General features: G+C 33.1%; 1 protein-coding gene across 1 annotated transcript; it reads right to left on the bottom strand.

Moving 5' to 3' along the window:
- Positions 1 to 980: 980 nt before the first annotated feature.
- hao1 (hydroxyacid oxidase (glycolate oxidase) 1) lies at positions 981 to 15,323 on the bottom strand. Its single transcript, XM_073827238.1, has 5 exons — positions 15,137 to 15,323; positions 10,726 to 10,877; positions 8,634 to 8,889; positions 5,782 to 5,957; positions 981 to 1,102 (listed from the first exon to the last, which is right to left on the bottom strand). The coding sequence occupies exons 1-5, from the start codon at positions 15,271 to 15,273 to the stop codon at positions 996 to 998; spliced, it is 828 nt and encodes a 275-aa protein (XP_073683339.1). The 5' UTR covers positions 15,274 to 15,323; the 3' UTR covers positions 981 to 995.
- Positions 15,324 to 17,712: the final 2,389 nt, after the last annotated feature.

The following is a 17,712-nucleotide window of genomic DNA, read 5'->3' as shown; positions in this document are numbered from 1 at the left end:
AAATTATATATATATATATATATATAATTTATTTTTAAATTATTTAATATGTAATAATTTAAAATATGAACAAATCGCTCAGTTTGAGCATTAGTGTGTGCATGATCAGTAAGAAAAAAATAAAATAAGTATTTATTCAAAAATATTTTTATATTATTTAAAATAATAAAAATATTATTAACTTATTTTAAAATAAGAATTTAATTTAATTTAATTTTAATAATTTATAAATGATTTATAAACTATTTAAGATATATTTTTTAATTATTTAAAATATTAAAAATAATTTGTTTTGAGCATTTAATGTGTATGGGTAATAAGAATAACAAAATAAAAAAAGAGTATTTATTCCAAAATATTTAAAATATTTTGTATATCATATAGATCATAATGAGAAATGTTTTTTGAGCAGCAAATCAGCATATTAGAATGATCTCTGAAGGATCATGTGACATGGAAGACTGGAGTAATGATGCTGAAAATTCAGATTTGATCACTGAAATAAATTCCATTCCAACAGATATTCACATAAAAACTAGCTATTTTACATTCTAATAATATTTTACAATTTTAGTGATTTTACAGTATTTTTGATTAAATAACCAAACTAGTGTATTTTCAGAATTAAAATTGTATCACCATAACTGCTCATCACAGAAAAGTTCTAGAAGGATAGATCTTCAATAAATCATCATCAGCACTAATTACAGTTTATAGCTTAAAACGCAAATGTTGGAAGACCTGGGACAGAAACAGCATCTCTGTATCTATATTCAGAACGCTCTTCGTGCTCATGGTGATCTTCTTCAGTTTTGGAGACCACTTTGTGCTCGTAAAATTCGAGGTTGCATCCAAACCTTTGTTTGGCGTCCACTTTGGTAAACCAGGGACCGTATTTCACACTATCAAAGATGCAATTTACAGGCCGCAGAGGACAGCCTGCAAAGAGGACTTGTGGGTTGGAGGTCTCTGGAGAACAATAATGCATCATTTCTTCAACAGACACTTACGGTGGCTGAAACTCCATCGAGCTGTCTTGCTCCGTGGTTTGACACAAGTATTCCATCCACCCCATACTTCAGCGCTTCTTTGGCATCTTCAGCTAAAACGGCAAGATTCACCATGAGCAGAACATTAATTACTGCGGTTCTTCTGAAGCAGTTTTGCCTTTTCTCATTCTAGAATTTGAAGCCAAAATCCTTTGCATGGAGGGAATTACGTTACATTGCAATTATGGCATACAAAGCTGTTTTTATCTGCATTTAAAGGAAAAGTTAATGCAAAAATAAAAAAAAAATGTGCTCACCCTCGGGCCATCTAAGATGTAGATGAGTTTGTTTCTTGATCAGATTTAGAGAAATGTAGCATTGCATCACTTGCTTACCAATGGATGTGAATGGGTGCCGTCAGAATTAGAGTCCAAACAGCTGATAAAACATCACAACAATCCACAAGTAATTCACACCACTCCAGTCCATGAGTTAACATCTTGAGAAACCAAAAGCTGTATGTTTGTAAGAAAAAAATCCATTAATAAGATGTTTTAACTAAAATATGAATCCATTATAATGCTTCCTCCAGTAAAAAGGTTAATCTTCTGTTGTCTCTCACATCAAAATTCAGCCACATATTTGTTTTTTTAGCTGTTTTAGACCATTTTACTTGTAAACAGTGCTTGTTCTGTGCAGATTTCTCTCCTGTATCAGACCAGACCACTTTTTCACTGGTATAGATATTGGATATTGGAAGCAATATTATGTAAGTATGACAGAAGAAGCAATAGTTTGAAGATAAAAAAAAAACACCTTGATGGATTTTTTTATTTATTATTATTATTATTATTATTTTTACAAACACACAGCTTTTGGCTTTACAAGATCTTAACTGATGGACTGGAGTGATTACTTGTGACTTATTATGATGTTTTTATCAGCTGTTTGGACATTCTGACGGCACCCAATCACATCCATTGGTGAGCAAGTGATGGAATGGTACATTTCTCCAAATCTCATCTTTTTTGGGGGTGAACTATTGCTTTAAAAATGTTATTGCATGCTCATTTAGGAACATACTCCAGTCCATCAATTACCATCTTGGGAAATCCAGAAACAAATCCATAATCGAAGGCATTTTTAACTTCAAACTGTTGCTTCTGGATAAAATATGAGCTCATAATCCATAATAATGCTTCCTCCACTGAAAAAATCCATCTCCTGTTGTCTCTCACATCAAATTCCAGCCACATATTTGTTTAGCGCTGTTTTGGACTGTTTTGGTTTGTAAACAGTGCTTGATCTGTGCAGATTTCTCTCCTGATTCAAATCAGACCGCTTTTTCACTGATTTCACTGATTTCATAATAGATTATGGACTCATATTTAAGTTAAAAACATCTTAGCAATGGTATTAACAAACAGCTTTCTGCTTCTCAAGATGTTAACTGATGGACTGGAGTGGTGTGGATTACTTGTGGATTATTGTGATGTTTTTATCAGCTATTTGGACTCTCATTCTGATGGCACCCATTCACATCCATTAGTGAGAAAGTTTCTCCAAATCTGATGAAGACACAAACTTATCTACATCTTGGATGGCCTCAGAGTGAGGACATTTACAGCAAATTTTACATTTTGGGGTAAACTATTGCTTTGATTTTTTTTTTTGATTTTTTTTGCAAACTACTCTAGTCTATCAATTAGCATCTTGAGAAGAAGGGCTGTTTTGGCTTGTAAATGGTGCTTGGTCTGTGTACATTTCTCTCCTGATTCAAACCAGACAGCTTTTTTACTGGATGGAGGATTACTATAGATTATGGACTCATATTTTAGTTAAAAACATCCTTATAATGGTACAAACATGCAGCTTTTTGCTTCTCAAGACATTAACTGATGGACTAGTGTGGATTAATATTGTGTGAATTATTGTGATGTTTTTATCAGCTGTTTGGACTCTCATTCTGACGGCACCCATTCACATCCATTAGTGAGAAAGTGATGGAATGCTACATTTCTTCAAATCTGATGAAGAAACAAACTCATCTACATCTTGGATGAACTGAGAGTGAGGACATTTACAGCAAATTTTGCATTTTTTGGGTGAACTATTGCTTTAAAAATGTAATTGCTAGTGCATTTAAAAAAATACTCTAGTCCATCAATTAACATCTTGAGAAGCCAAAAAATTAATTATGGATTTGTTTCTTACAAACACTCAGCTTTTTGCTTCACAAGTTGGTTATTAATGGAATGGAGTAAGGTAGATTACTTGTGAATTATTGTGATGTTTTTATCAGCTGTTTGGACTCTCTATCTGACGGCACCCATTCACATCCATTGGTGAGCAAGTGATGTAATTCTGCATTTCTCCAAATCTGATGAAGAAACAAACTCATCTACATCTTGGATGAACTGAGAGTGAGGACATTTACAGCAAATTTTGCATTTTTTGGGTGAACTATTGCTTTAAAAATGTAATTGCTAGTGCATTTAAAAAAATACTCTAGTCCATCAATTAACATCTTGAGAAGCCAAAAAATTAATTATGGATTTGTTTCTTACAAACACTCAGCTTTTTGCTTCACAAGTTGGTTATTAATGGACTGGAGTAAGGTAGATTACTTGTGAATTATTGTGATGTTTTTATCAGCTGTTTGGACTCTCAATCTGACGGCACCCATTCACATCCATTGGTGAGCAAGTGATGTAATTCTGCATTTCTCCAAATCTGATGAAGAAACAAACTCATCTACATCTTGGATGGCTTGAAAGTGAGGACATTTACAGCAAATTTTCATTTTTGGCTTTAAAAATGTTATTGCAAGCTCATTTAGGAAACTATTGCTCATGAATAGCAACATGATGCTGAAGTTTGCACAGGAAAGAAACGTCAGTAAATGTGAAAAATTAGTTTCACATACTGTAACTTAATTTCTCCAAGTCTGTTCTGTTCGTAAAAATCCTGAAAATGATTAAGTAGCGTTTTCTTTCAGCTGCGGCCAACAGGAAAGGATGCACTTTTCAAGGAAAAATATGTTCCACACATGAGCTAAAATAACTAATGGCGCTCCCCAATTACTTTTCCCCCTCCCCTCAACACACATTTCTGAGTTTGTCAGGGAGCACATTTAAATCCTTTGGTCTGTGCTGAAATTAAAAAAAAAAAAAAAAAAACTTTTATTTACAGAATGTGCCATTTCCAGAGCCAAAGAGAAGATAAAAGTTTATCTGAAGACACAATAACAGCAGTAAAGCTTCTAGACGTTTCTGAGATAACCTCACAGACTGACTGCTTTTTCCTCCCGGGAGATAAATGACACTTTATCTTTCATTAGCGGCCCCTTGCTGACAGACGAGGTCGACTGGTCGACTTGTTTTGATTAGATTATGCAAATAAGACGTTCTGTATCAGTGACGGTGAGCATTCCACACTCCTGAAAATTAAGATTTCAGTAAGAATCAAAATCGTTTTTTTTTTAGAAAACATCTGTACTGGTGCATTAAAGAATCCTTAAATTAATAAGAAATGACCTGAAAGACATATAATGCAACATCAAGAATGTCTCCAACCTTTATTTTTTAGGTGCAAGCAAGAGAGAAGATTCGAGAGACTTAATGAAATCCACATTGGACTTTTGTGGCTTTTAGTTCATGTTTGTTAGCATCAAGGTCAGAAGGTGTATAAGTGTATGTCTTCACATTTTAAATATGTAATGTTTGCATAACATGTTTTTTTTTTTATATATGCATAACATTGTAGGCAGAACAGAATAGTCCTATGAGTGCAGTTTGGCGGTTGGTGGACATAATCAAAATGTCTAATAGAGTGGTTTGTAGGTGTAAATTCATTCATACACATCTCTTAATTAAAAGTTTTATTTTATTTATATTGTTTTTATTTTTATTGTATTATATTTAATATTTGTTTTATTTTCATTTTATTTTGCATTTTATTTTATTCTTATTATATTTGTTCATATTTACTTTATTATATATACTATTTATGGATATTTCCTTTTATTTTATTTATTTATTTATTTATTTATTTATTTATTTATTTATTTATTTTTATTTATAATGAGCATAGCCACTAAATCTGTTTGACTGTCTCCAAAGCTCACTTTGGACATCATTGCAAGACAACAAAGGACAACATTCAGGTACAACCACAGAGGAAGTGAGTGCAGTATATTGTATTTTTATTTTATTACATTTTTTTATTTAATTAAAATACTTTAATAAAATTTAAACAAATATTATTTTATTTTATAATGAAGATATCCTCTAAATCTTTGTTTGATTGTTTCTAAAGCTCACTTTAATTTGTTTTAGATGTTTAGACATGATGTTATGGTGCATTGGAAGTCTGGACAGCATTCAAACACAACCACAGATGATGTGAGTGCAATATTTTTTTATTTAAATACATTTTATTTAATTGATATACTTTAATAAAATGTATACAAATATTTTATTTTATTTTATTATTTTGAAATGAACATAGCCATTAAATCTTAGTTTGATGTGTTTCTATAGCTTACTTTCATGTGTTTTAGATCTTTAGACATGATATTATGGTGCACTGGAAGTCTGGACAGCATTCAGATACATCTACAGATGAAGTGAGTGCATTGTATTTTTTGTATTTAAGTAATTTATTATTTGTTAAAATGCTTTAATAAAATGTAAAGAAATTTTAATTTAATTTTATTTTTTTGCATTGCATTGCATTCAGACACAACCACACATGACACAACAGCTCCTCCAAACATGACAGGATAGCTCACCTGTCAAAACCCCTTTGACCACCACTGGCAGCGAGGTCATTCTCTTCAACCAGGCGATGTCATCCCACTTCACCGTGGCATCTATGGCCTGAGTTACGTACACCGCCAGGCCGCTGTCCTCCCCGTAACCCTCTTTTGAGGAGAACGCTAAATCAGGGGTCTCGAAATTGGCCATCCTGGGGGAAAAAATGAGAGTGCAAAATGGAATTAGTCCTGTGAGTGTTGTTTTTGGTCAGTGTATGAAAACTGAGCCGGGGTTTTATCCAAACACCAGAGCTCGCGCTCAATGGCACCTTGTTGCCGCTGCTGCGCTTTGATTTGTGGGGCCGAGCGCAAGTCTTCGGGAGGGTTGAGATGAAGTTCATGTTGTGTCACTGCTGATGGAAACGGAGGCAGTAGTGCTGAAATATACAGTGGGGCCGAGATGCTTTTTTGGATTTCTAATTGACGTAGGCTTTACTTTCATGAGGGCATTTTTATAGCGGGCTGCTGTTGGTGTATCTGTAGAAGTGCTGATATCTGAATGTTTCCCCACATAAAAAGCATAATGTAGCCAGTGTTGATGGGGCTGAAGCGGCGAGTATGAATCCCCATGAGCGGCATGATCTACTGTACGAGAGAGATTTCTGTTTCCAGAAATACATAAAGCTCTTCAGTGAGATCTTTGGGTTTTAAGGGACAACAAATCTGTAAAATAACCTGTTCACGAGGGTGAGAAAATGTAGGCCTTGTTTATGAAGAAACCCCACAAGAATTTTAAAAAGAGTTAATAGAATCAGTTTATCTTTATAGTTCTTGTGAGGGTTTCTTTATTATGCATTAAATCAAAACTGTAGTGTTTACAATGGAGCATCTGTTTGACTAGAGATGTGTAAATTAAGATGCTGCTTTATTGTAGAGAATGTCATTATTTATGCCTTTATAGTATTCAAATTAAGTATTAAAGCATCTGAAGTCTCTTAGTGCATAATGTGGTTGCTAAGGTGTTGCTATGCAGTTGCCAAGGCATTAGTATGCAGTTGCTAAGATAAGTAAAATTGCAGATCGGACAATATAATTTCTACATGCATGCCAGAATATTGCTATGCAGTTGCTAAGCAGTTAAGTGGTTGCCAGGGTGTTGCTATGTGGTTTCTAAATATTTTGAGTTCCTGTTAGAACATTATGTGGTTGCTAAGTTCTGAGTAGTTGCCAGGGTGTTGCTATGTGGTTTCTAATTATTCTGAGGTGCTTTTAGAACGTTATGTGGTTGCTAAGTTCTGAGTAGTTGCCAGGGTGTTGCTATGTGGTTTCTAATTATTCTGAGGTGCTTTTAGAACGTTATGTGGTTGCTAAGTTCTGAGTAGTTGCCAGGGTGTTGCTATGTGGTTTCTAAGCATTATGAAGTGCTGTTAGAACAGTATGTGGTTGCTAAGTTCTAAGTGGTTGCCATGTTCTGAGTTGCTGTTAGAATTTTATGTGGTTACTGAGTTCAAAGCGGCTGGTATGGTGGTGCTATGTGGTTTCTAAATGTTCTGAGTTTCTGTAAGAACATTATATGGTTGCTAAGTTCTAAGTGGTTGCCAGGGTGTTGCTATGCGGTTTCTAAGCATTCTGAATCACTGTTAGAACATTATGTGGTTGCCAATGTGTTGTTATGCATTTGTCAGGGTGCTTTTATTGGTTGCCAGGACTTTCATATGCAATTGCTAGGGTGAGTAAAGTTGTAGATCTGACCATATAATTTCTAAACGCATAACAGAGTACTGCTAGGGAGTTAAGTGGTTGCTAGGTTGCTGCTATGTGTTTTCTAAGCATTCTGAGTTGCGGTAAAATCGTTATGTGGTTGCTAAGTTCTAAGTGGTTGCCAGTGTTGCGGTGTGGTTTCTAAACATTCTGAGTTGCTGTTAGAATGTTTAGTGGTTGCTAAGTTCTAAGCGGTTGTCAGGGTGTTGCTATGTGGTTTCTAATCATTCTGAGTTGCTGTTAGATCGTTATGTGGTTGCCAGGGTGTTGCTATGTGGTTTTCTGAGCATTCCGAGTTGCTGTTAGAATGTTACGTGGTTGCTAAGGTGTTGCTATGCAGTTGCTCAGGTGATAAGTCGTCGATCTGACCATATAATTTCTGGATGTGCTACAAGGCATTGCTGTGCAATTGCTGGGGAGTTGTACATGGTTGCCATGGTGTTGCTATGTTTCAGGGTTCTAAGCATTCTGAGTGGCTGTTAGAATGTTATGTGGCTGCTAAGGTGTTGCTATGCAGTTGACAGAGTGTTCTAAGTGGTTGCCAGGGTGTTGCTATGTGACTTAGTGGATTATGTGATTACTAAAGTGTTGCTTTGGGGATGAGTTGTAAAAATATCTCATGATTCTGTAAAAATTAAATACATGATATTACATTTTTTCACATGCTTTGTTAGTATGTGGCTTTGCAGTTGCTAGGGAGTTCTAAAAAGTTGTTGGAGCGTTTCTCTGCATTTGCTAAGGTGCTCTGAATGGATGATAAGGTGATGCTATGCAGCTATTCTGGGTGGTTTCCAGTGATATGCTGTTTCCAAGGTGTAAAATTAGAATATATAATTATAGATCTGACCATATAATTATGAATCTTTGGTGCAAAAGTCATAGAAAACCTCCAGAGCTGCAGAAAAAGCGGCAGTGTGACAACATAATAATACGTCCTGTTTGTCATATGCTGTTTCTGAAATCACTACTGAAATCACCATATAATCAGATCACTCTATGTATATTCTGATTTCAGATCAGATGAACAATTCACACTGTGTTTGTGAGTTTACAAACGTAGACCGCGATGTCTGTAAAGCACGCTGCTGGCACGCACACACGTCACGTGTGGTTGTCTCAGCGTTTACCTCAAATGAGAGGGCAGCTTAAATCGGTTGCGCACGTCATCACGTCGCCTGCCAAGATAAGGTGTGTCCACTGTGACAAAGATACCCTTATACCCGGCCTCCTCAGCCCTCCTGACCAGAGACTGAGTCAGCGCTCGGTCTTTATAAATGTACAGCTGCATCCAGCGCACGGCCCCAGGTGCGGCCTCCGCTACTTCCTCTATGGTGGAGGTGGCCCATGAGCTCAGCATCATCCCCGTGTCACAGGACAGGCAGGCTGCGGATGGGAAGAGACCAGAGGAGATGTTAGAACAGCAGGGTCATTGTCACAAGGGTGGCGTGGCTTATAAGATACTGAACGGTCTTTGGGTTCGAACCTTCAGACGGGGCTGAACCTATAACTAGTGTGTGGGATCTGTTCAAAGATAATAGATCCCTCATAAAGTGCCATGCTAACAAGTTTCTGCCTTAGCTCTATATTGGTACAAGAATTGTTACTTAAAACTGTGTTACGTAAAACTGTTACTTAAAACCACAATAAAACTGGTAGTTTTTATTTACTAAACTGACAGTAGTACAAAAGTATGGAAGCCAATTTCAGACACAAAAGAAAAAAATCATGCAAAATATGACATAAAAAGTCTAAATTGTGAGATTAAAAAGTCAACGTTTTGAAAAATGTAAAAATTATGAAAAAAATATAAATTGTTAGATGAAAAAGTCAAAAATATGAGATATTAAGTATATCATAACTGAGTGTATATCTCATAATGACTTAGTATGTCATAATTTTGACTTTTTGTCACATAATTGACTTTTTGACACAATTTCAACTTTTTATCTCATAATTGACTTACTATGTCAAAATTTCGACTTTTTTTATCTCATAATTATGACTTTTCGTCATCTTTTTGCATTTGTATCTCATAAGTTTAACCTTTTATCTATAATTATTACTTTTGTCATAATTGACTTAGTGTCTCATAATTTCAGCTTTTTATCTAATTATGATTTAGTATGTCATATCAACTTTTTATCTCACCATTGACTGTGTCATTGTTTCAACTTTTTATCTCGTAATTATGATTTAGTATCATATTATGACTTATGTAATAATCATGACTTTTTAAGTTATATTTCAACTTGTTTCACTTTTATCTCTTTCATTTCATAATTATGACTAAGTATTTCATAATTTTGACTTCCAATTTCATGATGACAGAGTCATAATTTAATTTTTTTTCTATAATTATTACTTTTATATCATAATTTAGTCATTTTATCTCATAATAGTGACTTTTTGACACCAACTTTCTATCTCATAATTGTGACTTATGTCATAATTCCAGCTTTTTATCTCATAATTGTGGCTTTTTGTCATTGTTTAAACTTACCTCATAATTGTGACTTAGCATGTCATAATTTTGGCTTTTTATTTTATAATTATGAATTTTTGTCATTTCAACTTTTTATCTCAGAATTGACTTATGTCATTATTCCAGGTTTTTATCTCATAATTGACTATGTCATTGTTTCAACTTTTTATCTTATAATTATGATTTATGTCATCGTAATTGTGACTTATGTAATAATTATTGTTTACTTACTGACCTTTTAGGTAATGTTTCAACTTTTATCTCACTTTTATCTCCTTTATCTCATAATTATGACTTAGTGCGGCATAATATGACTTCTTATCTCAGAATTATGACTTCGACTTTTTGTTTTTGTATGAATGTCATCATTTTGATTTTTTTAATTTCATCATTACGTGTCACATTTCATTTCACAAGTGTCACAATTGCCCATTTTTATAGCATAATTGACTGAGCATGTCATCATTTCGGCTTTTTATTTTATAATTAGATGTATTTGCAGAAATTGACTTCCTTACTATGGCCACACTGAAACTATAGTATAGTATTGTATAGTAATAGTATATTAGCTCACACTGTGTTAAGCATGGTCCATTTTAGTAAAAGGGGTATTTGAGTGTGATTGGGAGCAGGAGACACTGCAGTATGTAGGACAGACTAATGGTGCCTCCATGTGGATAGTTATGATAATTGCAGTCACTGTAAAACCTGTAACTCCAAAGTTAATGTTGTCTGACCTCTCGCAGTGGCCGTCTCGCCATCGGGATGCGCCATTCGCTGCATAGCAGTAGCTGCCACACAGATAGGCATACTGACTCTTTGGCCCAGAACTGTGGTGGACATGTCCACTGAAGACACGTCTCTGAGCACACGAGGGTAAATGCACCACCTGCAGGACACAGCAGAGTCACAATACAGAAATAACAACTTGATATAATAATTAAATACAGATGCAACCGGGGCTAGTTGTCACATTTTTTTTATTAAATTTATTTATAAATTTGGTTATCATTTTTATTTTAGTCTTGACTAAAAGAGACCTTATCTAATACAGTGGGGCATGTTGTCCCATTACAGGGGGTATGAAAACCTATTGATACATGAAAGACAGTCTAAAGTTATGTGATATATCTCTTTTAAAATCTCTTCTAAAAAATCCTAAAAATAAATAAATAAATAAACTTTGAGTATTTTGATAGTCTTGGCTCATTCATTTCCAAAGTTTGGTTTCTATACTAAAAAAAATCTGCATCTGCATTTGCATTTGTATTAAGGTGAGACACTTTAGGTGAATAGGGTAAAAAAAAAAAGTTATGACCTTACTTACCTAGCTGATTGATTACATTAATAATTGTAAAACAAATTTATTACAAGTTTTCTAAAATGTTAGGTTTAAATATGCAAGTGAGGCATTATTTAATGAAATATGTGCTAATTTGCATACATTTCTAGCACAAAAATCTAAAAACTGTATAAAGTCCATTTCAAAATGGACTTTAATTTAATTTAATTTTTTGACGTATTAGAGTCAATTGTTTTTACAAAGGGAATTTTGGGTATCTCATTTGGTCACTCCATAATTCAGAAAATACTTAGACAGAAAACAATATATTTTTTACATTTTTGGGGGGAATAAAATGTTGTATAAAATCAAGCAAATTATATATTAACAAACCCCCCTGGAAAAACCTTCAGGATATAGACAGTAATAAAAATGTCAAGTTTGGTGTGTGTAAGTGCTACTGAAGTGGAGATTTATGGCTCAGTGTAGGAGAAAAAAAAACACATTTTAAGAAAACAGCCTTTAAAAATATGTACTGTAATTGAAATCTATTGACACAAATAGATAAAGTGCCAAAAAAGAAAGACTTAACAGTGTCTTTTGGATGTTTTCTTTCCACTACTCTGAAAAAACACTTTATAAAACACCAAAAAGCCCAAAATCTCAAACTTGACAGGTGCTTCCCTTAAAGGCAGTTTAAAGCATTATCAGTTAAACATATTCAATAAAACAGTTAAGAAACACAATTGCAACAAGCTACTGATGCAAAACCATGTTTATAAATAGATGAAGTGTTTATGTTTGTTTTTTCCTGTAGAACTTGTGCAGCATATGACTTCAGCCCTGACGGACACTTGATTTTGTTAATATTTGAGTTTATTTCATGACTCATCGGATCGTCTGACCGCAGCTCACTTAACTTTCACAAAGCGTGTCTGTAACCTGGAAGGACGTCTTGTTTGCACTTTTTATAAATATGCATATATGACTAATATATATGTATGACTAATACAGTGGCATTATTCATGCGGACTGAGCCTCCGCTGACACTGCTGTAAGGCCGTGTTTAGGTCTCTAGGGTCCGTCTGCCCACCCACACGAACGCTCCAGGCCAAGATAAACGCACATAATTATAACTGGCCGTAACTGACCCCACACAATCCCAGAGAGACTGTCTAAAATTAGGTCAAAACATTTCGAAGAAGTGTAATTCTTGTCAACATTGTGATAGACTGACTCAAACCATTACAGACTGACTCATGCTGTTTACTCCATGACTTAAAAGCAATTTGCCAGACTTCTGTTATTACCTGTTTTGTATTACTATTACCTGTATAAATCAGGAAATCCTATTTCCAGAAAAGGTGTTCAATGTAAATGTCAATAAACAGAAGGTTTTCATTGTGAGTACATTCCCAAATACTGTGTGACAACATGCCCCACTGTACGTGTTCGGGTTGGAAGCCAATTTCTGCCACATAAAAAGTCATGCTTTGGGAAAATCCTAATTATGAGATAAAAAGTCAAATTCATGACACAAACTTAAATGAGTCATGATATGTTTACAATAATTTGTTTTATAAAGTGTCATAATTTTGAACTTTTTGTAACAGTTATTACTTATTATTTTTTGTAATAATTTTGAATTATCTCATTTTTATCTCCTTTATCTCATAATTATGACTAAGTATTCACAATTTCAGCTTTGTCATAATTAAAACTTAGTATGTCAATTTTGACTTGTTCTGTCATGATTTCAGCTTTGTCTCATTTTTTATTTTTATTTTATTTTATAGTTGACTTAGTATTTCATAATTTTGACTTTTTATCTCATTAAAGGTCTTAATTGACCTTTTATGTCATAATTTCGAACTTTTTTATCACTTTTAACTCGTAATTATGGCTTTTTATGTCAATTTTGACCTTTTTTCAAAGTTTTCTTTTTGTCATAATTTCAACTTTTGTCTCATTTTATCTCTTTATTTCATAGTTGACTTAGTATTTCATAATTTTAACTTTGTCATAATTGACCTTTTTATGTCATAATTTTGATTTATGAATTTTTAATCACCTTTAACTCATAATTTTGCCCATTTATGTCATAGTTTTAACCTCAATTTCATTTTTATCCCATAATTATCTCATAATTATTTTTAGTATGTCATAAATTAAATGTTGTCATAATTGATCATTAATTGTCATAATTTTGACTTTTGTGTAGTTTGTATTACTTTTAACTCATAATTATGACAATTTCAACTTTTTAACTCATAATTATGATTTATGACATAATTTCAACATAATTATGACATAACATAATCTCAACTTTATCTCATAATTGACGTCATAATTTTGACTTTTTTTCTCATAATTATGTTTTGACTAGCCATTTTTATCGCTTTAAATTCGTAATTATGACTCATCATGTCAATTTTGACTTTCGTCAAAACTTTGTCGTTTTATTATGTCCTTATTTCAACTTTTGTCTAGTTTTTATCTTTTTATTTCATAGTTATGATTATGTCATAATTTTGACTTTTTATCTCATAATTATGATTTAGAACGGTCATAATTTACCATTTTATATGATAATTTTGACTTTATGTTGTAATTTCAACTTTTTTCTCATTTGTATCTTTTTATTTCGTAGTTATGACTGTCATAACTCTAACTTTTTATCTCATAATTATTACTCAGTATGTCATAATTTTAACTTTGTCATAACTGACCTTTTTGTCATAATTTTGATTGTCATTTTTAATCACCTTTAACTCATTATGACATTTTATGTCAATCTTAACCTTCATCTCATTCTTACCTCCATTATCTCATATTTATGATTAAGTATGTCATAAGTTTAATTTAGTCATAATTGACCTTTTTTATGTCATAATTTTGACTTTTGTGTAATTTTAATCACTTTTAACTCATAATTATGACTCAGACAATTTCAACTTTTTAACTCATAATAATGACTTCTGACATAATTACATTTTTTATCTCATAATTGACTTAGTATGTCAGTTTTGACTTTTTTGTCAAAACTTGTCTCATTTTCTCTCTTTTTATTTCATAATTTATCTTTTTATAGCATAATTTAACCCTTTACCATTTTTATCCCTTTAAACTCATAATTATGACTTAGTATTTCATAATTTTGACACTGAATGTCAATCTCAGCCTTGATCTCATTCTTACCTCCAGTATCTCATATTTATGACTTATGTCATAATTTTGTCTTTTCATGTCATAATTTTAACCCCTTTATCCATCTCATTTCTATCTCTTTTCTCTCATAATTGTGATTTACTATGGCAGAAATGAGATTTTTTTTATACTAATGTTGGACTTCATCTCTTTTTATCTCATTATTTTGAAAATAATAAATAGTAATTTTTTTGTATCTAAAAAAAAAAAAATTTAAAAATTTAAACCTGCAAGATTCACTGAAGTCTGTGATAACTAGCCCCAATCTACCCTATAAGATTTCTTTGTTGCTATCAGATAATAGTTGGATCTTTTGCTCATGCTTCTGTACTACCATTATGTTATTCATTTAGCAGAAACATGCCTAACTCGATCAGCTGAGAATATGTTTGCCTGACACCTGGAGAAACGTGCGCTTACGTGTTTTGCTCAAGGGCTCAATGGAATCAGATCACTGGGCTTTGAACCTTCAACCCTTGGGTTACAAGGCCAGATCTTTAACTACTACAACCCACCACCAATTTTAGATGGTTTTAAACATCATAAACTTCTTGAAATGTAAACAGTTTGTAAGCATGTCAGATGCATGACTTTGCATGCATTTGATTTTATCAAATTTCGATCAAATGCAGTTCATATGATGATGAACGGTCACATACCTGGCGAACGCTTCTACATTATCACGCAGAGTTTGCTGCTCGTCTGCTCCGGAGAAATAGTAATCAAACACTGACTTTGGTAGAAGTCTTTGAGCCTGACGCTCATAATCACTGACACACACCAGCGAGTCTGACATGTTTCCACTGATGAGACTCAAAGCTCTTCAGCCAGCTGGATTTCACCAGGATCAGAGAGCCACTGATCAATTATTAACTTCCTCAAGTTAACTTTCTGCAGTCTTTCAACTAATGTTTATCCAGCATCGGTCCCTTTGCCCTGTTGCAGCTATAGGAGCTTCTGTCAAAAATATGTGAATCATCCAACACAGAGCTGAGTAAAAATCAATACGGTCTGTACTTTTTTGTGTTTGTGTGTAATTGTCATCAGATAATCTAACAGTGTCTTAAAGGTCCAAATTTAGGCTTTGTTCACTCGACAAAATCTAATTTCTTGGGGTGGAATATGTTGCAGACTTATTTCTCATCCCTTCGGTGTGTGTAAATCGTGGCAGTTTTTTCTCCTCCAGCACAAACTTCAGCGTGTGTAGGATGTTGAGAAGTGCGTCTCCTCTCAGCCTCCTCTGCAGCTTTACGTAACAGCTTTGCAGTGCTTTACAACAACTGCTTGCACACATCGACTTCAGAAATCAGAGCATCAGTTAACAAACTATGAAATGCTCATTTTATGAAATGCAGTTAAATTACTGTTGTCCCAGTTAACCAATTTGCATGAAAACTCGAAGTATGAGAATAATAGTAATTAAAACGTGACACCGTTCTTATATTCCAGCTCTGCTCATTCTGCACTTTTATCAACTAGCTTCATGCTTTGCTTCTTAACACTATTGGAGGAGGAATATGTCTGATGGTGTTTTTTTCTTCACTATTACAACATACATTAAAAATGCAATGATTGTTTTAAGATGCAATGAAAAAGCAATGAAGCATTTAGGAAGATCAAAAGGTTTTTGAGATCAAGAGAAATCAGTTCAGCCAAAATGTTGCCTAAATGTGTTCTAGTTTCATGCCTCTTTGACTCTTAATATATCTAAATGTTTTTTACATTTTCTGTTTTCACTTTCACTTTTTTAGTTTGGTTTGACATTTTTATTAATATTATTCAATTTATATTTAATAGTGTTTTCTGTGCACATTTTGTATGTCTCTATTATCAGACACCTATTTTAGGTCTTGGTGTTTCTAGTAATAATGCTGATGAGTTGAATCAGGTGTGTTTGATTAGGGAGACATACAAAATGTTCATAGGGTTGAGAAAGTTTTTGTAGTTTATTGAATTTCACTTCAGTTAAATGTTATTTTCTGTTTTATTTTTGCATTCCTATTTAGCTCAGTGGACGTATGTGAAATGAAATCTGCTATCTTGAGGCAATTGCTCCAGGAAAATGATGACTTGACAACACTGATTGGCTGATAATGTAAGTCTATTTGACGTACTTAGGAGCTCTACAAATAAATAACATTACGAAATACTTTAGATTTGTATGTATTGCTTGAAAAATAATTAGTTAAACTATGAATTTAGTGAAACTATGTATTTTAATGAATATCCTAGTGCAGTTAAGGCAACACACTGCAGGTAAGTAGGATAACTTTAACAGAAATCACAATTCTTCCCCAGTTGACTGATTAAATTAAGAGAAGTTTTGTACTATTACGTTTATATATGCAGAAATTTGCATACGTTTTCCAGAATATAAATCTGAATATTAGATGAAGCCATGTTCAGAATTTTAGTTTCATTTTATTGACACATTAGATGTTAAGGTTTTTACTTCATAAATCAGAAAATACTAGAAAAAAAACGTTCGCCGTGTTTTTAGAAATAAAATCAGGTAAATGATATATGAGCAAACCCCTCAGGAAAAACCTTTAGAATATAGAAAGGAATAAAACTGTAAATTTTGGTGTATGTAAGTGATGTTGAAGTGGAGAAAAAAAACATTTTGAGAAAACATCCCTTTAAAAAATTATCTGCAGACACAAATGGATAAAGTGTAATCAATAAAAAATAAAGTGAATAATATGTGAGCAAACCCTTCTACAAAAATCATCAGAATATAGAAAGGAATAAAACTGTAAGTTTTGGTGTATGTCAGTGCTGTAGAAGTGGAGATAAAAACTTGTTTTGAGAAAACAGCCTTTAAAGATATAATGCAATTATTCTACAGATGCAAATAAAGTGCAAAAAAATCAGGTGAATGATATAAAAACAAGCCCTTCTATAAAAACCTTCAAAATATATATAGAAATAAAACTCTAAGTTTTAGTTTTTGTATGTGCTACTGAAGTGGAGAAAAAACTAATTTTGAGAAAACGTCTTTTAAAAATATAATCTACAGAAACAAATAGATTAAGTGTGATCAATAAAAAATCAAGCAAATAATATGTGAACAAACCCTTCTATAAAAACCATCAGAATATAGACATAAATAGAACTCTACGTTTTGGTGTTTGTAAGTTCTGCTTAAGTGGAGAAAAAACTTATTTTGAGAAAACACTTTTTAAAAATATGCATTATGATAAAAGATGCAAATAGATGCAAGTGCAAAAAATGA

The sequence above is a fragment of the Garra rufa genome, chromosome 21, assembly GCF_049309525.1.
Source record: "Garra rufa chromosome 21, GarRuf1.0, whole genome shotgun sequence".
In the NCBI taxonomy this organism is placed as follows: Eukaryota; Metazoa; Chordata; class Actinopteri; order Cypriniformes; family Cyprinidae; genus Garra; species Garra rufa.
This window is presented reverse-complemented; position numbering and strand designations above follow the sequence as displayed.